At 42.7% G+C, this 26,155-nt stretch overlaps 1 protein-coding gene across 6 annotated transcripts in view; it reads right to left on the bottom strand.

The window, feature by feature from the left end:
- Positions 1-5,084: 5,084 nt before the first annotated feature.
- Positions 5,085-26,155, bottom strand: part of sobpa (sine oculis binding protein homolog (Drosophila) a) — a 210,648-nt gene continuing 189,577 nt past the window's right edge. For 5 of the 6 annotated variants that reach the window (XM_052025209.1, XM_052025211.1, XM_052025213.1 and 2 more), the window contains one exon: positions 6,486-6,591. Coding sequence is in view for 1 of the 6 variants with exons in the window: in XM_052025210.1 (XP_051881170.1) it covers positions 6,365-6,591 (227 nt within the window). In the remaining 5 variants the exon portion in view is untranslated. Of the gene's footprint in view, positions 6,592-26,155 lie in introns of all 6 variants that reach the window. The other variant, XM_052025210.1, reaches the window with a different exon arrangement.

Here is a 26,155-nt window from a genome sequence, read left to right as displayed (position 1 = left end):
ATTTCCTCATTATCAACCCGCCCATTGCAGGCTGAGTGAACTTAGTAACATGTTTAAGGGTACAAGGGCTGTCAACATCTCATTGAAAATTTTAGGCCGGAGGATCAGGGTGCACGGAGCAGCCGGGATCTTACCGACTGGATGGCAGACACGAGGTCCCTCTGTCTTATGTTCTCAGGCCCCAAGTAGATCTTCATTGAAAACAAAAGATGCTCAGTTTGATAATGTCTAAAATGCAACATTTAGTGCAGATTCAGAATGTGGAGACCTTAGGTTAGGGCTCTTTCAGCTCTGGCATCAACAGTAACCGCCTCCGTCGGTAAATTCTACCGCGCCTTGGTTGGGACAGGAACCAGTCTGGTCTGCTGATTTCTCTGGAACTGGCCACTTTACTTCAAGGACAGAACCAACTCAACTTCTTGCTTCTCTCACTGGACGAGTCTGTGTGTGTCTGAGAGAGTGTGTGTGAATGTGTGTGCGTGAGTGTCGCAGAATGCCCACCCCACCCGCAACCCTCCCCTCACCGCCCGCGGGCAAGCAGTCACAACGCGAGAACAGGCAGCAGCGTGTTGGGTGTGGCAGCGCTCTGTTGACCAGCATCGGCAGGACGGCGTCCCTCCCAGGGGAGCTGCACCCCAGCAGGTGGGCAAAACCTTCGAAAGGGGAGGAGGGGGAAAAGGCGGGAGGAAAGGAGGACACCGTGCTCTAGCTTTGGATGGAAATGAGATTTAGAAACAAACATTGCAGCGGTCTTTATTTTTGTTATTTTGATATGCTACTATTCCCGCCCCCCTATTTTGGATTTCAGAAGCCCAGGGACAGCAGCCTAGTTTTACCTCCACAGTAGAAATAAATTTAGCGGTCTAAGTCCCAGCAACTGGCTCCCAGAACCGGATCCGCGTGGAGAGCAGGTGAGAGCCCAGGTGACTCACTGCACATGAAGAGCTGTAGCACAAGACCTGGGACGAGATAGTAAGGCCAAATGCATTCTTAGTCGGCATGGACACGACGGGCAGAATGGTCTCATTCAGTACCCGACATTTCTGTGATTCTGTGCAAGCAAAATGTGCACTGTGCCTGCCAGCCAACATGGAACCATCAGTATCAGGAGTGTTCAACGCTCGACAAGACTTTTTGAGGCGCCTTACTGATTACTTAATGAGCTAACCTTGCATTGTCTTGCTAGTCCCGGGGGGCTCTTCCAGGTCTGTGTGAAAAAAGCGACAACCTCTCCTTCCTCGGAGACCTGTTTTAACATGTTATACATTGCCTGCTGCACTGAAATTCGAACACGTAATTTAGAGATAAATTTTAAACTGCTTAAATCGTTTAAATTGGGATCCACTGCCAATAGGTTTCACATTAAAGGTTTATTGAATTATTCTCATGGAGTTTAGAATTATTAGAAACTCATCATGGGAAACCCTAATTGGGCTAAAATGCAAGGCTGCTAATGCAATTGTAACAGTGAGAATCCTCGGTCTGAGGCAGTGCCCCGTGGGCCGAGCAGGGCTTGCGTTCACTCCAGTCCTGCCGGTTCTGAAGCCAATGTGGGTCTCGCAGACTCTCCCACAGGCCGGGGAAGGGTGTGTTTGATAGGGCAAGTGGTTGCATGGGCGTTTCTGCATGCTCCTGATGAAGGGACTGAGCATTTTCAATGCCAATCAAAATGCACCTTCTCCATCTTGAACAGTCACGGACCAGGATTTCCGCAAGTTAGTGAACTCTTAACACTTTTTAAAGAAGTGTTTGACAACATCCGGAGATCATTTCTTTTTTTATATAAAGAAGGTCTTTAAGAACATTTTGGATCTTTTCCGCTGACCTCCTGTCAATCTATTGCTCTGACAGAGAGTCTGGTGTTGGGCATAGCAACATCGTGGCCACCCACGTTGACACTGACATTGGTTTCTTTATGTTGTCAGTTGATTTGGAGGATGTTGTGGAGAGAGTGTTGGTTGCATCCAACACACCCCAGTGCTCTGAGGTGTCTGCTGTAAGTAGTCCATACCTCAGAAATGTACAGAAGGGCAAGGATCACTTCTGCCCAATAAACCATGAACTTTGTGGTGTTGAGATCTTGATTTCCAACATTATTTTCCTCAGAGAGCCAAGGCTGTACCGGTGCATTGAGAGCAATGGTGGATTTCACAATTTATACAAGCCTTCAAGGAGACATCGACAGCCACCACCACCCCCCACCCCCCACCACCACACACCCCAATGTGGGAAGTGGATCATGTTTTCCAGGGCCTCTTCATGGACCTTCAGTGTTGTGCTGTGTGGAAAACAACAGGAGAACGTTGGTAGAGCACCCTTACTTTGTGAACGTTAAGGTCCATTCTCTCGTATGCTTCAGCAATCGAATGGACGATGACCTGGAGCTCGGTCTCCGTACGTGCTGGTTAGCAAGCTTCATCTGTGATCTGAAACTTGATGACTGAGGTTGAAGTGACCTTGGTTCTGGAATGAAGGTAATGTAGGATGAATAGTTTCCCATTTGTTCTGTGGATTAGTTCCACTCCAGCTGGAAGCTTGTTGACGGCAAGTTGCAGCATTGTGGTGAAAAAGATTGAGAAGGATTGGGGCAACGATGAGCCTTGAGTGACATTCATCGCAATTGATGGAGTCAAAGGCTTTTGTGAAATCAATGTGGCCATTGGTGAAGAACGTGTCTATTATGCCTCTTGAAGGATGGCAACTGCATCCCAGCCCAACCATCACGGGTACTGGTCGTGACACAGGTGATACCAACATCCTTGTGGTGTCTCACTCAGACGATGAGAGAATCTTAACAGGCACCAATGCCTCAGTTGGAGGTGTTGGCATGAGGTCTTGTACTTGTCTCTCCTGACAAAAAGAGCTAGTTATGACTAGACCGTGCTCCAAGCATTTGGTCAGGAGGATGATTACCTAATAGCCAATCTTCTCTGCTCCTTCATTGGCAACTGCACCTTGCTAATCGTGGTGTGCTGGAGGATTGGGTCCTTTCCTGACCCTGATATTGAAGCTGTCCTGAAGGATCAGTTTATCTCTTGCTGGGACACCGCCTCATCCGGAGCTCCCGGGGCTAAGTCATAAGCACTGGGAGCAAGCTTAACCTGACTGGATCTGCGGGGACCTGGCAAGATCGGATTGCACCCTAGTTTTCCTTTCCATTGACATGCATCCGATCAACTCATCTGGCCAGTGGGCAAGTTGGGTTCAAACTACCTCCAGTGTTATTACTTGACGGGCCACCCTACTTTTTATCATCTGTGGTAGACAATGTGAAACTGGTGGAAAACATCAAATTGCAGATTTAATGATAGCATTTCAAAAATGCCATTGGACGCACGCGTTGGGTCCAAGAACTTCCTGGGGCGGAACTGCTCCTGCTACTGCCAAAACTGGGCATCATAAAGTCATAGAGTATACAGGATAGAAACAGGCCTTTCGGCCCAACTCGCCCATACTGAACGTTGCCTAACTGAGCTAGTTGCATTTGCCTGTACTTGGCCCATATAAACTCCCTAATCCTTTCCTATCCACGTACTTGTCCAAATGTCGTTTAGATATCGTAATTGCATCCGCCTGTACCGCCTCTATCACTACCAGCTGCATTTTGCTGCCTCCTTTAACTGGAAGGATTGGTTCATTATTATTGTCACATGTACCGAGATACAGTGAAAAGCTTTGTTTTGCGTGCCATCCAGACAGATCATGCCATATATAACATCGAGGTAGTGAAAATGAAAACAGGGTGCAGGGCAGTGCGCTATGCACGCTGACACGGGCAACGCCTCCCCAGTACCCCACCACGGCTATTCTACTGGCATGGCCGGGCTGGGTGTCCAATGGGTCGGCTGAAGCTATCTTTCACGACCCATGGTGTGAATGTGTTGCCCTCCCTGAGGTCTGCACAAAGCTATCGCGTCGGCTCCTTTGCCTTTGGTCGCCCTCGATGAGACGATGGAAACACTCGGAGACCCAGGACACTCTCTGAACCAGCCTGCCATTCCATCAGTGAGGTCTTCCTCCCTTCGAAATGGTTTCCTTCGCAGGAGAAGTCTATGCCAACCAGCCTCGTGTGGGCTCCCCCAGACAAGTGGCCGCAGAGCGGACCTCTCATGCACACCAACACATCATCAGCAAACCCTCAGCCCGGGGCGCAGTGACCAGGGAGACGCCAGAGACGGAAGTTGCTGCAATCCGGGGCAACAATCTGCTGGTTGAACTCAGTCGGTCGAGCAGCATCTGTACGGGGGAACGATGGAAGATTTCGATCCCAAACGTCGACAATTCCTTTCTTCCCACAGATGCTGCTCGACCCGATGAGTTCCTCCAGCAAATTGTCTAACCGACTGGGGTGGGTGGGCAGAGTGCAGGGGTGTAGAAGGGTAAGGGAGGTGGTAACTATTCTGATTTGCAGCTTCCGTCTCGATGTCCTGGCATTTGCACCCCATCTTAAACATCCCGTCTTTTTTATCCGCCTCAAATCTTTGTCCCAAGTACATAGAACAGTAGAGCACAGAACAGGCCCTTCGGCCCACAATGTTGTGCTAACTCTTACACTCCAATTCTTCCACTGGCTTCAGAACCTTGAGTTTCTTTTACTCCCATTCCGGCGTGGAGCAATTACGTCGCGGGTCTGACCGCGTTACAGGTACTAGGAGGTTTTCGCTTTGAAGGGCAAGTGGCGGGAAGGTTTCCTTTCACTGTCCTGCCACTCGACGCCAGGAAGAGCGACGGGCTGCAGCCAGCCAGGCCATCTCTGAGCAGTTAACCAGGACAAGTGAAATCCATCTGATGATTAGTTCTTGAGGGGGGAGACGGATAAAACATGTAACAGAATAAAAAAAACTGTGTTTAAAAAAAACTCCTTGTGCGGATCAATGGTTACTCCTAGAGCCAGGGTTAAAACGCGCTGTGCCGCTCCCTAATGCTTGTGCAGGGAGTGGGAACGGACCGCTTCTCTCTCGCCCTCTGCTGCAACAGCTTACGTGAACATTACCGGGAGAAGGACACTGGAGGAGCAGCGAGGAAAGCTGCCGATGACCGCAATTAAACGAAAAACAATTTGATATGGTAACATATTTATCGGACTTTAAAAAAATACACAAAACATCGAAACAAACTGCTGATTGCACAACGTAAACCACCATGCAAAATGAGACTCCCGAACTATACATAGCCAGTATCCTTCAAGGGCAGCGCTAGCAGGCTTGTATAGGGCGCACTGTGCATTCTCGGCTTGGACTGTCACAGTGCAGACAAGAATATCCTACCCTGTTTATCCACCCAGCATCCGCGGATTAAATTGCACATTTCTCTTTAAAAACTCAGACAGGAGAAATTAAAAATAAAATACGAGAGCCTCTTTCTCAATCTTCGTGCAGTGTCTGCGTCGGCTACTTTCAATCCATGCCACCTATTCGTGGTGAGTGTGCGTGGTGGTAGCGGAGTCTGTCTCGCCGACTTCCTCCAGCACTGAACGGAAAAAAAACCACCAGGGTTTGAAATGTCACCACTGTTTATCAATTCGCCGAACAAATTACACCCCCTCCGATTACTCCCCTCCTTCGGGATATCTTGGCGTCTAGAACTCTCTCTCCTTCAGTGCTCCCTGAAGGTGTGCTGCCTGGGCGAGGGGTGGGGGTGGAAAGACTCTGAACACAATGGTTGGATACTGAACGACTGTTCAGATCCCCTTGGCAAACATAAACGCGCGGAATAGCCACGGTACAGAACGCACGATTCGCGCTGCTTCCTGTAACAGTTCCAAATAAAAATCGAGGTTGGTTAAAGCACGTAACACTGGAAAACGCGGCTTTCCCAAGAAACCCGAGGGGGTGCTGGAGGCGGCAGCAGCAGTTTGGAAGGAAGAGGCTCCAACGTTAACCACTCCATTTGCACCCTGACCGAGACCACCGTTAATCAACTGCTTTGCTTCGCTCGCACAAGGAGTAGCCTGGCCTTGCTTCCTGGGTACGAGCGGGACTGCTGATCGAGCTGTTGATTGGAGACGAGGAGCTGAACTTGGCCTCTTGAGCAGCTCAACCATCTGGATCCAGTCCATCGATGCGGGCGGGGACAGGCGCAGAGGGGACTGAGAGAGGGAGAGGGTTTCCTTAAAGAAAAGCAAATGCCTCGAATTGGTCCTTGTATCCGTGCTCGTATAGGAAGGGAAAAAACAAAACCAAAAAGAAAACGAGCCCCCGAAAACCGGTCACTTTAGGGCAGAGTCCCGGGGAGAGGAGACCCCTCTCCGTCCCCGGCCCAGTGGTGGGGGGGGGGGGGGGGGGGAGGAGGAGGAGGAGGAGGGGGGGGGGCAGGACAAGCCACACACTCGGTCTGATGGCTGGATGGTGTTTCTGCAGACGGTCTAGCGAGAGGAGGAGAGGCTGGACTCGGTTTGTTTCTGCACGGCATTATTCCACGCTGTCTCTTTCAACTCCGAACACTGAAAGTAGTGCCGCTTCCGATGGGATATCACCTGGCTCGCAGCGTGCCGCTCCGGAGAGGTGCCGGCTGCCGGCGTTTTGGTGGCGGGGAAGTTGACTGCGCTGCTCCATCTCTCCAGGCTGCTCAGCGGACTGTCAACGGAGATCCCTGCAAAGAGAACAAAACCGTGGGTAAATCATCCCAGGCTCCTCTCTCCAGCTTAGTCCTGACCCGTTGCCGCTATTGGCGTGTGTACAGACAGGGGCGGGCACGGAGCACAAAAGGGCGGCGACCCAACCAGCCCAAGTCCACAGCACCAACTATCAAACCCATCTTATGTGGTGACACGCGTTGTAATTGTGATTGGTTAGAATGCGGAACCTTAAGGGGAGGTTGGATTGAGTACAGGTTAGAAAAGGATAGGTTGGAAGCTCGAAAACAAATAAAAAGCAGAACATGCTGGAATACTCAGCAGGTCAGGCAGCATTCGTGGGGGGGGGGGGGGGGGGGGGAGAGGAGAGGAGAGGTGGAGCGCTAACGTTTCAGCAGAAGGAGACGTCGCTGCGGTTGGCCGAGGCAAGGCACATGGAGCAAAACGTTCCTCAAGTGCGTTGAGCTATTTTAAGTGCAATGTGGTACCATAACGTAGAAACATTTCTCCCGAGTCCTCTGGCAATCGGGAAGCTTTGAATTATGAACTTTTGGTAGGAAACAAAAGCGTAGCATCTTTGGAGAATGGTTGGAGATTGAAATGTGATGGTGTTCAGAGGGGCCGGTGTCCGTGTACACAACTCACTGAAAGGTAACATGCAGGGGCGGTGTGCAATCAGGAAGGGAAATGGTACTCTTCAGAAGAGGATTGGGTTACAAGAGTATTCTTGCTCTAATTATCTAGGGTCCCGCAAAGTGAAACTGGACTAGTGTGCATACTTGTGGTGGCCTAAGTTAAGGAAGGACATATTGATAGTAAAGCAATGAAGATTCACCAGACTTATCCCTTGGATGGTAGGGTTGTGATACAACAGACTAACAGATGGAGTTTAAGAAGAATGAGAGGCAACCTCATTAGAACACAAACCTCTCATTGGGCTTGCCAGTGTAAACGGAGGAATAATGTTTCCCCTGACTGGGTGTCCAACACCAGCTCACAGCCTCAAAATAATGGACGACAAAGTTCTTCACCCAGAGGATAGTGAATCTTTGGAATTCTACACCCAAGGTGGCTTTGGGGGATGAGCCACTGAATGTATTCAACACGGAGGTTGATAGATCTTTGGATATTAAGGGAATTCCAGGATATGTGATTAGAGAAGGAAAGTGATACCAAGGTAAAAGGTTACCCATGATCTTACAGAATGGCACAGGTACAAGGGGTTGAATGGCCTACCCCCATTTCTAATTCTTATGTTCTGATGTGAGAGTAGAGCCAGAGGCTTTGCACTTCATGAATTCAGTGGTCTCCATGAGCTTAGACTGGTAGAGCAGCAGTCTGACTAATCTAAACTGTGTGGCCACAATCACCATGTACATGAGGTATGACTATCGGGTACATGTAATGTGACATTAGATGGAGGCTATGTTGGTGTCACAAAGGCCTTGTCACTGAGAGCACAACTGTCATTTCAGAAGGAAGCTTTCACAATTATGATATAAAATGGAGCTGCTAAATTTGAAGCAGGATTTACTCCTACTAATGGTGTAAGAAAGAAGTTTAACATTTCAAGTTGAAGTAAAAGCCTGTGTGTGTGTGCGTGCGCACACACACACCCAGGAGATCCATGCATGCCTTAAAATCTTACTTTATTATACTCACCATCAGAAATCTGAAGAAAAAAAGTTTCACTATAGAACATGCAACTATTTCAACAGAAGTAAAGATATTGGATTGAAAGAGTAAAGTGTAAAGCAATTGCAGTTTTCCAAAGCTAGTTTTCAAAATGCTTAACATGCCACAATAGATCAATGCCTTACCTTTCTTTATTTGATCTTGGGACAAGGATAACACTAGCAATGCAGTATTCATTAGCCCTCCCTGGGGTCATGAGATAACCTGCAAGATTCGATCAGTGCCACAGGTAGGCCTAGGCAGAGTAGAAGCTGCATTTTTCCTTTCCGGATAATAAAGATGAGCCTTTTGTGATAATGCAGCAGCTTTCATGGACAGTTTTCTAGGTTTACAACTTCCAGATTTATTAAAATGAATTTCATAATTTGCCTCAGAGGGACTTTATCTAAACCTCTAGCTTATTAGTCCTGTGTCATAACCAGTAGTCCTGACAGTGACTTTGCTAAATATCAGTAAAAGTGACAGAAATAGAAAATGCTGGAAATACTCAGAAGATCAAGCCACATCCATTGGGAGATAAAGAGTCTTGATGCTTCAGGTCAAGGACCCCTTCATGTAAACTAGAAAAAGTGAGGGAATAAGCACTGTAGGTTGCAGAGGGAGGGATGGAGAGAGAGGGAATGCTCATTCTTAAGCTTCTTGTTGTCTGTCACTTTACTTCTCTGTCTCATTCCGCTCTGTCCTCTGTTTTTGTTCCCCTACACTGCTCCAAATGATGGCCATCGTAAGCTCGAGGAACACCTCTTTTACCATCCAGCACATTTCAGGTAATCACTATTTCTTTTGTCTCTCCACAGATGTGGCTGAACCTTTCTGTGTCAATTTACTTTTTATCCCCTCCTCTTTCTCCAGCTGCCGGCTTTTAAAGTAATTTTTACCTTGACAGTTTTAATCTGCACACTATCACAGAATGATTAAATCACAAGTCTGTATTTCTCCTCAGAGTGTAAGTAATAAACCCAATCTTAGACTGTACCCTATGAAGGTGCTCCATAAATACTCCCTGAACCCAAAACAATCAAATAAAACTGTTTAATATGCATCTCTTCCAGGGTCTTTCACAGAGGCTATTCAGTTCTATGTGCATTTCATCTTCTCAATATGCATGTAGTACAATTCAAACTTTGTTGGTTTTAATGAATTTGTAAAGGTTTTGCTTGTAAATATATTTAGGAACACAAAGCAGGAAAGACAATATTGCACAAAATATCTAACTGGATTCTTTTTAAGAAAATTATCAACTCAAAATTAACTGGATGTTCCATATTTTCAGTGAGCGGTAGGAAAATCTGTACTGAAAAGCAATGAGAATAAAATGTGGATTGAAGTTCTATAGACAATGGAGTAGTCTTTTTATGAGGGGCTAGAGTATCAAATGGGTGACAGATGATAAAATGGGGGTCTGGTGACTGCAATCTTCCCGTACAGCATGCCAGACCTCCCACACGTGAAAGCAAAAGTAGGCAGCAGTTTCAGTGAGTAATCTTGCCTATCCAACATTACTGTAAACATGGTAGTGTTAAAGATTAAAAGCTGTTAGCAACATCTGAAAGTGTGGTGAGACATCACAGCCCAAAATGCAATCATATATAATAATTTGGTCAGGCCACATTTGGAGTGTTGTATGCAGTTCTGGTTGCTGCATTACAGGAAGGATGTGGACACATTGGAGAGGGTGCAGAAGAGGTTCACCAGCATGCTGCCTGGATTATAGAGTATTAATTGCAAGGAGAGGTTGGACAAACTTGGATTGTTTTCTCTGGAGCAGCAGAAGCTGAGGGGAGACCTGATAGATATTTGTATAATTATGAGAGGCATAGCCACAGTCTTTCTCCCCAGGGCAGAAATGTCAAATACTAGAGGACAAAGCTTTAAGATGAGAGGAGGAACATTTAAAGGCAATGTGCAGGGTAAGTTTTTTTTAAAAAAAAGCAGAGTGTGGCGGGTGCCTGGAATAGGCTGCCAGGGGTGGTGGTGGAAGCAGATATGATAGTGGTGTTTAAAAGGCATTTAGACAGACATATTTCATAGTTTCATAGAACAGTACAGCACAATACAGGCCCTTTGGCCCACAATGTTGTGCCGACCTTTAAACCTCGCCTAAGACTATCTAACCCCTTCCTCCCACATATCCCTCTATTCTAAATTCCTCCATATGCTTATCTAGCAATCTCTTGAATTTGACCAATGTACCTGCCTCCACCACCACCCCAGGCAGCGCATTCCATGCCCCAACCACTCTCTGGGTAAAAAACCTTCCTCTGATACTCCTTGAACTTCCCACCCATTACTTTAAAGCCATGCCCTCTTGTATTGAGCATTGGTGCCCTGGGAAAGAGGTGCTGGTTGTTCACTCTATCTATTCCTCTTAATAATCTTTTCCAACAGCTTACCCACCACAGACATAAGGCTCACTGGTCTGTAATTCCCTGGACTATCCCTACTACCTTTTTTGAATAAGGGGACAACATTTGCCACCCTCCAATCCTCTGGTACCATTCCTGTGGACAACAAGGACTCAAAGATCCTAGCCAAAGGTTCAGCGATCTCCTCCCTTGCCTCACGGAGCAGCCTGGGGAATATGGCAGGGCATGGAGGGATATGGATCATGTGCAGGCAGATAGGTTTAGTTTAATGTGGCACCACAGTCAGCACAGAGATTGTGGGCCAAAGGGCCTGTTCCTGTGCTGTACCTTTCCATGTTCTAAAAGTGCTGTGAAATTGGTTGCTCATTACTCTGGGTCATTACATTCTTGTTTTTGAGAGGTGTTGTCATATATTGCTCCTGAGTGAAGCCACGTGTGCAAAGTTCTTTCTGAAGCCCCACAGTGGGGTGGGGGGGGGGTGGTGGTGTGGGGTGGGAGGCCTCCTGCACATTGCTCCATCCTGCCACTAACTCTGGCTCTCTTCCATGACCTTATTCATTTGCAATCCTACTCCAGCCCCAAATGCAGACATACCCAGTGACAGTGGATTAAAATAAACCGTTCTCAAAGCGGACAAAAGTACCAGCACAGCAGGCAGAATTAATTAAGCAGTGCAGAAATGAGACAAAGGCAAAAGGCACAGAACTTGACTGACAGACTGAGGACAAACGAGAAACAAATCTGCTCAGGGGTATGAGCCTGGGTAGAACATTCTGCAGGATTGTTGACCAAACGTGCCACAAACTGCTGAGCAAGGTTTATCTTGTGGCAAACCATCTATTGGGGTAGAATTTATTTCGTAAAAGAGCCGGTTAGGTGAATGTGATTGTATTAAGTTGTAATGGTGTGTTTTCAGAGAACTCTATTAACAATATCCAGAAGTTCACTCTTAGCATGAAATGGACTGGTTCATGTACCAGTCAAACTAGATCATGGGTACACATTTCAAGCATGAAAAGCTGGCTGAGCATTTTCAAATTTCTGGGCTCGTTTTGGTGTGATAATTAAAAGCTCTCCACTCTCTTTTGAAACTGTTGCATTTTTAACTTTTCCTAATTTTGGTCATCCAGGTAAAATGTTGATTCTGTTTCCCTGGACACAGCTACTGCCCGACCTGCTGAGTATTTCCAGCATTCTGTTTTTATTCTTCACTGATCATTGTACAGACCTCCAACCAGAGTTGATCATCAATCATGTGATTATTCACATAAAGAATCATTTCGTCTATCCCACGGCTAGCCAGGCATCCCTTCGATGTTCTATATGTAAAGTCAGAGGTACCTCTGCAAACTTAGATCACAAGAGCAAGGCTGAAGCACCACTCCAGAGATTTGCAAACATAATCTAGCCTCACTAGTATTAAAGAGCAACACAGTGGCACAGCTAATAGAGTTGCTCCCTCGCAGTTCCAGTGACCCAGATTTGATCCTGACCTCCAGTGCTGTCCAGAGTGTGCAAGTTCTCCTTGTAATGGTATGCATTTCCCCTGGGTGCTCTGGTTTCCTCCCACATCACAAAGACATGTAGGTTGGTAGGTTAATTGGCTTCTATAAATTGGCCCTAGTGTAGGTAGGTAGTAGAATCTGGAAGAATACATGAAAAGTAGGAAGAATAGATTACAGGGAAAATACATGAAGGAACGGGATGGTTGGTGACCCAGCATTGACCTGATAGGTCAAAACGGCCTACGTCATTATAAAATATGAAGGATTGCTGAAATGCACCTCTGGCATGCAAAGAAGAACAAGTAGATGTCTAAGTCATTGCTGTTTGTGGGAGCTTGCTCTGCACCATGTTGCTGGGGGTGTTTGCCTATTTACAACAGCAACTATTGTTGAAAAGCACATTGAATGTGCAGTGCTTTGGAAAATACTGCCATCACATGCACAATACAAAAACAAGTTCTCTTCTATATCCTATTCCTTTATACTGATTTAAAGTGTGGGTCAATGAAGACTACCACAGCGTATCAGGACAGAACTGCAGCCTATGTGATTTTGATTGAAATAAACAAGGAAGGCAATTTTAAAACCTTAAGTATTCTACTTTCTATATTGTACTTCTGAGTACCTTTCTCCATGAACAAGGTACTGGTATCATTTTATTGCACCTTACAGATCTTACTGTATACAAAATAACTGATATTTGCCTACATAAGGAACAGTTATTAGAAACTTACGAACTGACACTTAACTGACAAAATAAGTTACTACATATTGAGGTAATGTTACTACATTTTATTTAGAATTACAAACAGAATATGCTGGAAACACTGAGAAGGTCGAGCAGCTTGATGAAGAGTTAACATTTCTGGCCAAAGCTAACTTCACCCAAGTGTTTCCTACATCTTCTATTTTTATTTTAGATTTCCAACAGATGAAGTATTTTTCATTTTCGTAGAACTAACTAACCCTTTGCACCTTATACAGAACTTTGCTGATTATGAACAAATCATAATGAATGTGAATTATGTTTGACTGCCAGAACAGCACCCTGCTATTATAAACAGTCAGGAATGCACCTTGTTCTCAGTAATGAGGAGACTGGGTGCCTCCCAATATATTACAATTAAGTAATGCAACCAGAGTGTTCTTATGACATCATAAGCCACATGAGCAAAGCTTGAGTGCTTTATGTTTGTCATCTGAATGCCCTCGATTGGATTTCTGGTGTAATTCACTGTGAGGCATCTGGTATTATTTATAATGCATGATGGATTGGGAGCATTTTTCACATAAAATAGGCCTTTTGTTTCAGTGTGGGTTCTAAATGGGAATAATTTTAGTGTTTATAAAACTCCTGCCAATTGATTAAATGCAGCCTTATGACTAAGTCTCAAAGTGTTAACTGCCATGTCCATTTTTAGCAGATTTTTTTTAAATAGTACCAAAAAAAATGACTACATATAAAAAGGGAAGGAAATACCATTGGGTAGCAAACCAAATGGTAGTTTGATAATATAAAATGAAGAGTAAATTAGACAAGGAAATAAAATACAATATAGAAAAATGCAAGGTCAAAGAAATAGAATGGCATGGTATTTTTAAAATGGTGAAAATTGAAAGGTGAAGCTGTTCAGAGGGACCTGGATGTCCATATACACAATTCACTAAAAATTAATGAGTAGGTACAGCAAGAAATTGGGGAGGCAAATGGTACTTTGACCTAAATTACAAGAGGATGTGTGTTAAGAATAGAGATGTCTAGCTCCAATTATACAAAACATTAGCGAGACCACAACTGGAATATTGAACACAGGTCTGATCTCTCTACCCACGGAAGGATATACTTGCAACAAAGGGAGTGCAGTGAAAATTCACCAGATTGATTCCTGGAATAGCAGTTTTGTCATACGAGGAGACATTAAGCAGACTGGATCTTTACTTTTGAGTTCTGAAAAATGAGAGGTAATTTCATTGAAACTGAAAATTTTGAAGGGAATTGACAAGGTGTATGCGGAATGGATGTGTCCCCTGACTGGGGTGTCTAGACCGCGGATCTAAAACTACAGGGTTATGAGATGAGGAGAAAAAGCTCTTCAGCCAGAGGTCAGTGAATCTTTGGAATTCTTTACCCAAGGGTTATGGATATATTTAAGGCAAAGATCAATAGATATTAAAGGAATCAGGAATATGGAGTTAGTGTAGGAAAGTAGCACTCTCGTAAAAGATAGTTCGTGGTCTTATTGAATGACAGGGCAGGTCCATGGGGGCAAGTGTTTATTCCTTTTCATTAACTTCTGAAATCCAACTTAATGATCATGTAATGGTATTCAAAGCATCATTTTCCAATATTCTGAACAACATTTTAACCAACCATCAATGGCACAGAGGGCCATTCATCCAATTGCCTTTCATGGAATCTTGCCATGAAAAGCTGGTCATCAAGTTGTCTATCTGATATAGAGCACATCCAATAGTAACTAATATCCATGACTATTTTGGGGCTTCATAAAGATGCAAAAAAAGTACAAGACAAATCTAGGTTCCCATTTTCTTTTTAAACAAGACGCTGTATCATAGTATAAACAACACAATTGCAGGCTATGCTAAGAGCTGGACTCTTCTGTACAAGCATTGGTGTGGTAATACAATTGACAGAGAAATCCACATTTTTCTTCAGGTCTCATTTGCCATCAATGCTTGGGAGCTGATAAAAGAATTCTTAAAGTTCAAGGTAGCACAAGATAATTATTAAAACTGTCAAGCATTGAGGTATCCATCTCTGATGTAGATCCTTCCCTTGTCAACTGTCAAGCCCATTATGGATATCTTGTTTCATCAATCTTAGTAGCTTCAATGTTTGTAATAACCTATTTCTTCATTCTAGGCTTGGGATCACGATCATTTATTTCCTCCCCAACAAAACTTCGAGTAATGTAGGTATTATATGAACTATCAGTGAGTGATGTGGTGCAGATATACAAGCTGTATTAAATCTTCCCTCTGAATTCCATCACCCACAGATTGCCATCTGACCAACTGAGAAGTCACAGCATTTGTCATTTTAATTCTACGAAGTTGGTTGTCCCCCATCTATCCTGGCAGCTGGTAAAATGTGGTGGTTATACATTTTGCTTATAAAGTGAGACAGTTGTCTGGGTGGGAAATTCCAGAATACAGATCCTCTGCAGGAAGGACCGTGCTGAACTGGATTTGTAAACATTGTATCTTCCAGTTCAAAACTTCAGAAAGTCTATGGGCAAGAACAGGTACAACGAGCTAGTGGAACTGCTTTGGTCACTGCCTGCCACACTACCTTGGTCAATGCATTAGTGGATAAATTAATACATAACTGGACATTTCCATTGTCTAATATTTACACAGCTATATACACTACTGCTTAACTAGAGGGATGTGATTTACCAGATTCACTGGAGGATTCATCCATTTTGCTCTTGGTTATTATATCTTGAGCTTCGGTCTCTCAAAGACTTTCTACATGCATTTCTGCAATTGTTGCTCTTTATAGGCAAATAATCCTCAATTAATGGTTATGTTTGATCCAGTTATTGAAGGCAAGTTCTCATCTAATTGTCAGCATCATGGAATTGTTTCCTCACTAACTTATGGAAGTGATTTCCAATTGGCCCACTATTTCCTCTCTGTTATGTTTCTACAACAAGTAAGGAAATAAGGGAGGTGCAGAAGGATCCACTTACAATAATGTGTCTCTTTGTGAGCAACTTTTCTAATTAGTGAATCTGGGTTGCACACTACCCTCTCCAAATCAAGGCACTAAACTATAATCATCACTGGTTCCAATTGCCTGACATCAGCTAGGTACTTTGCTGCTGGTTATCAGAAGTTACTGCACTCGTGTTCCATGCATCACAGGAGGAATTATTCTGCCAAAATCCCCAATGAGGGTCAGCAGGAAACTCAGACCCAAACAGCTGCACTTTAAAAGGAATCAGGAGAAACATAATATAAACATCTAAAATGAGCTAAAAACGTTGGTCAATTAAGTCTACCATCTGTGAGGACTGAGTGAGGATAGAGAGACGAGCCATGAGAAAATGGGCAATTATAATTTCTGATGTCAGTAGGTAGTAGTCTCATCTTCTCCACCTAATATTCAACTGTAGTAACATCACCAATATCTTGAGGGTCACCATGTACTGGTAACTTAACTGAACTAGCCAATAAATGCCATGACTATAAGAATAGACCCAAGACTAAATCACTTCATGACTCTCATTATCAACAAGGGACAAATTGGTATTGTGATGGAATGCTCTTCACCTGTTGGATGAGTGCAGCTCCCAACATTTGAGAAGCTCAACACCATTCAGGAGAAAGCTGCCCATTTAATCACTTCCCCAACTAACACCTAAAACATCTCCATTTCTGATGAACACTCACTACTGTGGTCAGTAGTTACAAGATGAAATCCATATTTCTCAAGAACCTAAGCAGCAATTCACCCAGACTTTGAAAGCACTTCACACTTGTGACCTCTACCACCTAGACAGAGGAGGACGTCAGGGAAACGGGAAGATTACCACCATTAGGTTTCTCTTCAAGCTACACACCAGCTTGACTTAGATATTATATTGCTATTTCTTTATTGTTGCTGGGGTTAAGTGTTGGAATTCTTTCCCCGAACGCAATGTGGGAGCTCCTTCTGTAGAAGGAAAGCAGTTCAGAAGGTGACTCTTTGGGGGTGAACAATAAGTGCTAGCAATGGCCACATCCCAAAAATTTATGACAAAAGTGACCTTGTGCAACTTTTGGAATATTTTAAGGTATCTGGAGGAAACAAAAATTGTATGAGTATACTGACATGTAGGTTCAATTTATACTGGCTTGTTTCAAACTGTTTAGGAGGAAAGCTGGTCCTAGAATCTGTATTGTTGTTTCTAAAAACAACATAATTGGCTGCATGTTCCACAACCTGGATACATCCATTAGCTTTTCATGGACATCACTATTTGGCTTAGATTTGTGTCTGGCATCCCATCTAATATTTGTAAGGTTTGGTGTCAGGTCTCTACTGAAACTGTGTTTGAACCTGAGTGAAGCACAAAACCACATTCAGCCATTGACAAGCTGTCAAATCCAAAAGTGATGGTGATAGTTGACTGATAACTCTTTTACATCTTGCTATGTAATGCCAAGGAGTATCAGCCTTGAGATAGGGGGTATGACTCTTGCTTCTCACTCGGAAGAGTAGAAGTTAACAGTCTGCTTCAGAGACCAAGTCATGTATTTAGGCTGATAGTGCCACGAGGGATGTGCTGCATCAATGAAACATTCCAAAAGTCAGAGCCCTACAGCACAGAGACTTGCGCTTCAGCCTACCAAGTCCAATCTGAACTTTTGCCCATCTGCACTAATCTCCTTGGCACTGTTTCGGTGCTATTATATCCGTCCTATTGTGTGCCAACCAGAATTGCAGACAATGCTCTGAGGCGTATAACCAGTGTTTTGCGAAGTTGCAACATAACGCCCCAATTCTATGCTCTTCTTCACCACCCTACCGACCGATGTTGCCACTTTCAGGGAACTATGGACTTGGATCCCTGGATCTTTCTGTTCATCAAAGTACATCCTCTCAGGTGCACATAGAAGATCACAATATTCAAAACAAAAGGAAAGCAATATGGGTGGCCTGGCCAATACCAAAATAAATCATTCGATTACTCTTTTTTGTGTTATGGATTCTAGTTGCATTTTAATTGGCTGTGAATTGGTATCGTTATTCTAAGATAGTGAAAAATGTTATATAAATTGAAGTTCTCCTTAAAATCACATTAAAGTGGTAACAGTACCCACCCATTTGGTCAGCATTCTCAAATTATTGCTTTTGCAACATTGCTTCATTTAGAATTAATTAAAAAATTGGCACATCATGTACACTAATGTGTCACAAGAATGACAGATCAGCATTATTATAATACAAACTAACATGCCACCACCCAGGAGAGCGACTAAACGCTAACAAATTCAACTGGGACTAAACTGGTAGGTTAAATGACTTCAAATCAATAAAGATCTGCCTGATTGTGGTAACTTTCTTCAGTGCAGTGTGTGGTAGACCTGTTGCATGGGCTTCTGACTGAGGGGCAAGAGTGACACTCCTAAGTCAAGGTTGACACATTTTGCTATTATGTACCAAGATGTAAAGACTTCTCCAATCAGCACTGCATCTATTGCAAACTAAGCTGACATCAATTCGTGGATGGTTTAGCCAAGAAATTGCCATGTCAATAAGATGTTGAGCCATCAGGTGTATTTAGCATTGAGAAATGAGCAGAAAGAGAGAAAGTGGAAGAACGCTTGGAGCACAGACAGACTCATACAGTATGTAAACAGGCCCTTCAGCCCAACTGGTCCAGGTCAACCAAGACTCCCATCTAAGCTAGTCCCATTTGCCCACATTTGGCCCATATCCCTCTAAACCTTTCCTATCCTTGTACCTGTACAAGTACCTTTTAAATGTTGTTAGCATACCTGCCTCAACCACTTCCTCTGGCAGCTCATTCCATATACTGACCACCCTCCAGGTGAAAAAGTTGCCCCTCGGGTTCCTATTAATCTCTCCCCTCTCACCTTAAACCTATGCTCCCTTGTTCATGATTCCCCAACCCTGGGAATAAAGACTGTCACATTGACCCGATCTATGCCCCTCATGATTTTGTACACCTCTATAAGATCACCCCTCAGTCTCAAACACTCCAATGAAAAAAGTTCCAACCTACTCAACTTCTCTCCATAACTCAGTCCCTCGAGTCCTGGCAACATCCTGGTGAATCTCCTTCGCACCCTTTCCAGCTTAATGGCATCTTTCCTAATAGCAGGGTGACCAAAGCTGAACACAATATTCCAAATGTGGCCTCACCAACATCTTGTACAACTGCAACATAACATCCCGATTTCTATCAGTCAGAGCACTGAGTATGAAGGCCAGTATTCCAAAAGCCTTCTTCACCACCCTGTCTACCTGTCGACCATCACCCTTTGTTTCCTACCATCAAGACAATTAGGTAGCTCTCCCTGGATCCCATACAAATTATGGGTTCTAGTTGCATTTTAATTGGCTGTGAATAAGTATTGTTATTCTAAGGTAGTGAAAAACGTTATATAAATTGGAAGTTCTCCTTAAAATCACATTAAAGTGCTAACAGTACCCACCCATTTGGTCAGCATTCTCAAATTATTGCTATCCAATCCAAATTTCTAGAGCAGCCTACTATGCGGAACCTTATCAAAGGCCCAACTGAAGTCCATATAGACCACTTCTACCTCCCTACCCTCATTGACCTTCTTGGTTACTACTTCAAAAAAAACTTCAAATTCATGAGACATGATCTCCCACACACAAAGCCATGCTGACTATCCCCAATCAACCCATCTTCCCAAATGCTTATATTTCCTATCCCTCAGAATCCCCTCTAGTAACTTACCTACCACAGATGTTAAACTTACTAGTCTTTAGTTTCCAGGTTTTTCTTTGCAGTCTTTCTTAAATAAAGAAAGACACAACATCAGCCACCCTCCAGTCTTCCAGCACTTCACCCATCACTAACGATGATGCGTATACCTCAGTCAGGGCTTGTGCAATTTCTTCTCTAGCTTCCCAGTATTCTTGGATATACCTGATCAGATTTATCCATCTTCATACATTTTAAGACATCAAGTACCTCCACTGCTGTAATGCAGATTATCCCCATTAACTATCTCAAGATCTGAACTCTTTATGTCCTTCTCCATGGTAAACACAGAGGAGAAATATTCATTGAAGACCTTGCCAATCTCCTGTGGCTCCACACAAAGATGTCCACTTTGGTCATTGGGGGGCCCTATCCTCTCTCTCCCTTCCCTTAATATACTTACAAATTCTCTTTGGATTCTCCTTAAAAAACTTGAGGACTCAAAATGAGGGGACTTGGTTAACATCAAAAAGGAAGGTATAAGAACCTAGGAAGGCAAATAAGCAGAAGAAGTGGGGGTGGGAGAAGGGTGTTTTAGCTGGGGGTAAAGGAAAGAAGGACAAATGAAACTGAAAGGAGTTCAAATTTGGAGAAGAACCTTCCAAAGAAAAGCAACCAGCTTTTTGGGTTTTAAGTGTATTGAGAATGATAGTAAACAAAGATAATTTTGTACAGAACAATTAAAGCGCAGTGTGCAATTTTGGGTATCCCAGTCTGATAGGAATACTGAACCTATTGAATGTAGATTGCACAGATCTGTCAAGGTGACAGCAGGAATGGAAGGTAATATTATGACAAGCAACATGTGAAAAATGAATGCATTTAATATACAAGATAGATAAGAAACAAAAGATTTGAGTTTTTAAAAGAAAAAAATGAGGAGCTTTAATGAGGATGAAAAGGGAAGGAAGTGACATCCATTTTAAACATCTGTTTAAAATTGTCACTGTGAGCAGAGTCATTTGAAGGAATTCTTTATAAAGAGAATGTAAGCACCACAGAACTTAAAACACTTTTGTTATGCTGTTTGCAATGCAGATTTGACAGACAGCTGGTAATGTATTTTCTTCTTGATTCACTGATTTATTCCTCTGTACAGCAGGAAATGCCAGAACTCCCCAAACTGTTGGCCATAAAATGAGGCTTTGGAACAATTATCTCTGTGGAATACTGTGCAGTCTTGTTCCATTGCTTATGACCTGTTGTGTAGTCTAGGTGTGGGGACTCCACAGCACTTAGCTCACAATGTACAGCTCTGGCCTCCATGTTACAAAAAACATATGGAGGCACTAAAGAAGGTGGAAGAAAAGATTTAAGAAGCTGGTCTCAGACCAGAAAGATGTACATTTGTGCAAGGTGTCTTTTAAACAGTGTTTGACAAGACAAGTGTAGAGAAGATGTTTCTATGTTTGGGATAATCAAAAACTAAGGGATACAAGTATTAATAGTCACTGATAAATCTAACAGGAATAAAGGCAATCTCGTCACCCAGTGAATCATTATAATGTATAGTCTACAACTTCATGAAGTAGTTGAGGTTAACAGCTTAGATGCATTTAAGACCAGGCCAGGTAAGTATGCAAGGGTAAAAGGAACAGAAAGATGCAAGGGTAAGGTGGAACAGAGTAGGAAAGGGGAGGCTCATAAGGACTAGCAGTTGGAGTAAAATACCCAATTCCATGCTGTAGGATGTTTCAGTATGTTCCTATGTAATCTAAGCAGGGTGTTCAATCGGATTGCACTCAACAATAAAGCTACTTGATAAACAGTGAAATACTAGTTAACAATAGTCAGAACAATCAGTTAGTAAGTGGAAACTGAAAGACAGCAACTGTAGATAATGTTACACATACACATACAATGAAACCACAGAAGACATCAAACCTGCCTGCTTAATGCAACTGACTGTAACAGTATGCAGTGGAGTCAGATGCTAGGCTTGTTGTGGCTATGGTGGGGGAGGGTCATGTTGACAAGAAGTCAAAGGGATGAAGAGGAATGGAAACTCAAGCCATTTTTGTGTGAATTCCACAAAAAAAATCTGTGCAATCCTTAAATCCAAAAATGTCAGTATGAAATTTGTAAAAAAAAAACTTTGATTGGGGATCATGAAGGAAAGCAGTTACACAACCTTAATTCAATTCTTGCATTGCCTATCATATAGCGCAGGAAGCAGCCATATGGCTCACTGGCGCTGTGCTAGGGATATCCAATTAATCCCACTCATTCTCTCTCATCATTGCCCTGTACTCCTTTCTTCTTCACACATGTTGTCTGTGGGGGAAGCACTCCTTCCAGTATTCTCAGTGCTGAATGAAATACCCAAGGAAAGAAACCCAGTCAAAGTGACTGGCACTGATGATTGCAGCATTCATAAGAACATAGGAAATAGGAGCAGTCAAGTCATAGCAGTTCAAAATTATCTTCTTTGCTGATTGCAGGGCTCAGGTCGGGTAGCCAAGCTGAACAGTAGTGCTCGAGAGAATGTTTTCGCATTTAGAAATCCTCTAGACACAAGGAGAAAAACAAAATCCTCTCTCTCTCTGCAACCTTTGACTATTATGTACTAATCGGCAGTGATTCTGTGAAACCTCCACTCTTGCTTGGAGGGGGTGCACGGAAGATTTACTAGGATGGTCTCAGGGATGAGAGATGTTGGGTGAGAGTGGAGTAACTGGGATCAGTCTTCAGAGAGCAGCCAAGGTGGTAAAAATATTTAATTTTGAGAGTGGATGAGGAGGAATTACTTTCACCAGCAGTGCAATCACCAACCGGGGGCACAGATTTCAGTTAATTGGCAAAGGAACTGGAGGGGAGCATGAGAATTTTGTTTTAAATATAGTATGAGCTGAAATATACTGCCTGCACAGATGTGGAGGCAGGTTTAAAGTAAAAAGGGAATTGAATGTATCCTTGCACAAGAAAAAAATTACAGGGCTTTGGGAGAAAGAGCAGTGGCTAATTGGATGGATCAAAGATATTGGAAAGGAATGATGGGTTGAGGGCCCTCTTAAGATGCAAATCTATGATTTCTATTAACCTAAAAATATATGGGCCTACAAACCCTTCATCCTCACTAAAATTCAGTGCATCTCTCCCTCTGCTGTTGTACTTCCACAAAGCATTAGAACTGTAGACTTTTACACCTGTCATCTTCTTCTTTGAAACTGAAGCTTAACCTCAGCTAGCAATCATTTCTCAATTTAGACAGGAGTAATCCCAGTAATATTGCCATTACATTTTGCAGATTGAAAGATTTTTGTGTGATTCTCAATCCATTGCAGTCAATCCATTGCAGTCTGGGGAATCTGCAAGGACTGCTGAGGTAGTCCAAGGTCACTCGGATGAAGACTCAAATCAACAGGACAAAGAAATCCTACCAAGATGCAACATCTGGTCAAAGCAAAACAGTGGCAAATATTCCTTAGTAGCTCTCTGTTCAATGATTAAACAAAAGCACTGGATTATAGATCAGTAACTGATGAAATCAGTCTGCTTCCTAGGGGGAGGGGTGGCGAGGAATGTTACAGCAGTACTTACCATTTGTTCTGCCCTAATGGGATTTATTTTAAACACACAAATTTGTTCGTCTCTGAGCATTGCCTAATCCCTACCATGCTGCAAGGGCCAAACACTTAGGAAGACAGGTGAAGTGAGAGAGAAAAATAAAAATGGACAATGATGGAAGGATGGACAAGGTCAAAAGACAAATGTCATTTGAAGAGGGAACGGCAATGAAAAATGAAAATTTTGTATTATTGATATTTTCATTTACAAAACACAGAACTCATTAACATCTGACTTGCAGAACCAAGTATACTGATATATAGCAGTGTACTGAATATATCGCACAGCAAGAGGCCATTTGGCCCAACTGGTCCATGCCAGTGACCATGCTCATCATCTTCATCTGACCCAATCAGCGTTTCTTGGTGTACCACTGCTGTAGGTGTCGCATGTTATGAGCTACCTGACCTGGTAAAAATTCCTATTGCTTCTTCAGAAGTGCTACTGGTACCCTGTAAGTTTAAACAACTCCAAAATAATCTGTTTCATCCAGGAAATGACACAATGTGGGATAGATGCAGGCTACTTCCAAATTTATACTTTATCCTGTAACTCCTAAGTTCTACAGTCCATTGCAGACTGAAGGCTAAGGTTGACTGAATCACTTCGGTGAATTACAGTCCACTCCTCTTAGTTCAAGTTTGCTGACCACAAATTATCTTTGACCCATCCAGATAATAGCACACTTTAAACAAAAAAATGCTTAATTCCTATCTCAATCATTTGATATTATAAATTCAGTAAAAAACTAAATTATTTGAAATTGGCTGTCCAATGTCTGAACCTAAAGTAAGCCTAATTTGAAGTTATTAAAAATTTCATGATGTAATCCAGACAACATTGTAATACTTCATATTTATAGATTTATGTATTTTCTTGTTTAGTAATGAACTGCAATTAGATTTTATGCTTGAAACACCAATGTTATTAACTTGCTGTATTTCAGAAAAGGTATGCAGTTAAAACTCATTTAGTTTCTATCACAAGAATAGGTTTAGTTCAGTGATAGTTATCTTATTCAGCACCTTGATTTGCGGAGTTTACTCAGGCCATATGATAAGAATTACTCTCCTATTCTCGGTCTGCACAGCTTTAGTCACCTAGAGAGCTAAATGTATCACTGTAATTTTTAATGTATGATATTCACCTGCTTTTCTGACCATTTCATGATATTCAGTTTTCCACATCGGAATATACCCAATTAGGGACATTTTATTAATTTATTAATGAACTGGTCTGAAAGTTTGTTGATTAACTGTTGTTGAATATTAAAAACAAGATAACCTAACACTAGGTCAAATGCAGAAATACTGCCCATTTCCACAATAACAGCCACAAGGTAGCATTGTGGCTGTTAGTGGACTAGCCTGGCTTATTGAGTTTGAATTCAAGCAATTAAATAAATCTGGAATAAAATGCTGGATTCTAGCTTTTATTCCAGATAAATTGTAGCAAAGCCCCATCTGTGTCGCTAATGTTCTTCAGGGAAAAAAATCTGCTTTCCTCACTTGGTCAGGTCTATACACAGCTTCCAGATCCGCCAATGTGATTGACTCTTAACTCTAGACTGAAGTAGCCCACCAAGGCAGGAGACAATTAAAGGTACATAACTAATGATGGCCTTGACTGTGATGTTCACACCCCATGAAGGACTGAATTAAAAAGTTCCTATTTGTTCTTCTCTTCAAGTTCAAAGGTATTGAAACCTTGCTTCCTGCATCGTAATTCAGACCAAATCCTTTTCATCTGTTGTTCTCTGCTTGGATAATCTACATTGCTCCTAATTAAGTCACAGCTTAAATTTTAAAATTCTTAGCCTTATTTTCCAATCTTCCCATGGTATCAACCTACATCATTCCCAGCTCTATAATCAGATATTTAATCACTTAAAGCAACCTGAAAACTCTCCAGCTATTCTGCAACTGTTTTCATCTTTAAGACTCTTCTTGAAAGTTCCCTCTTTAACCAAGCTTTTGGTCATCTGCACGAACATTGCCTTGTGTGGCTTAGCACCAAGCTCCTGCCATCCTGCAAAGCACCTCAGGGACGTTTTGCTAAGTTGAAGCCACTGAATAAATGGAATTTATTTTAGTACAATGTTTCAAATACTTATCTTAAATTTTTACATTCCCATGTAACTGTAAACTAATTCAATGAAGAGCGCTCTTTACCAAGTACTTGATGGAACACTCTACATTCCATTCATAGTGGTGACAATCATCATGGTATTTAATTGCATATGGGAGAATAATTCCAGTCCACACCATCCCCTAGCTTTCTCTCCCCTTTACCATCCACAACACTGCAAAACCAGCACACACAAACTTGCCTTTGTAGTAAATGGTGAACCATTTCCAACCCCTCATACAGGAAAATTAGCCCATGAACCCATGCTCAACAATATTGCAAGCGAGTCCTCCAATCTACCATGATTTCATTTATTTTCATGAGAGCAGCTTTTACCTCTCAGCCGAGGTAAAATCTACCTTATGTAAGATAACGGAAACATTAAGCACTAAGGTTCTCCAACAGCTTACACTGGAATTACAGGCAATAAAAATGGTACAATTGCTTTCAATCTGTCCTTTTTACTGCAGGTCCATATTGTGTGTGCTACTAGACCTATATATGAAGAGCACTTTATATAATTCACTTGAACCAGAGGCTTGAGTTATGTCTGCCCTGTCAGTTAGCCAATCCTTTCAGCCCAGCTAACTCACCAAGTCAATTACATCATCAGCCATCCAATTCTTTGACTTTATAGCTCAAACTGTGTCCTTTCTAGTCATAATAGCTCTCAAGTTCTAATCATGGGCTTCTAAGAAGTTTTATTTTACCTTGACAAACTGGTGGGAATTTAAGGACAGCAAATATAACAGTTAAAAAATATAATCATGACAACAACATTTGCAATCTTCATTTTGAGATTCCTGCACTGGTGTCAATCTAATGATTTAA

The sequence above is a fragment of the Pristis pectinata genome, chromosome 10 (assembly GCF_009764475.1).
Source record: "Pristis pectinata isolate sPriPec2 chromosome 10, sPriPec2.1.pri, whole genome shotgun sequence".
NCBI classification, from domain to species: domain Eukaryota; kingdom Metazoa; phylum Chordata; class Chondrichthyes; order Rhinopristiformes; family Pristidae; genus Pristis; species Pristis pectinata.
Note: the sequence above shows the minus strand (reverse complement) of the source record. Positions and strands in the feature narration are given on the sequence as shown.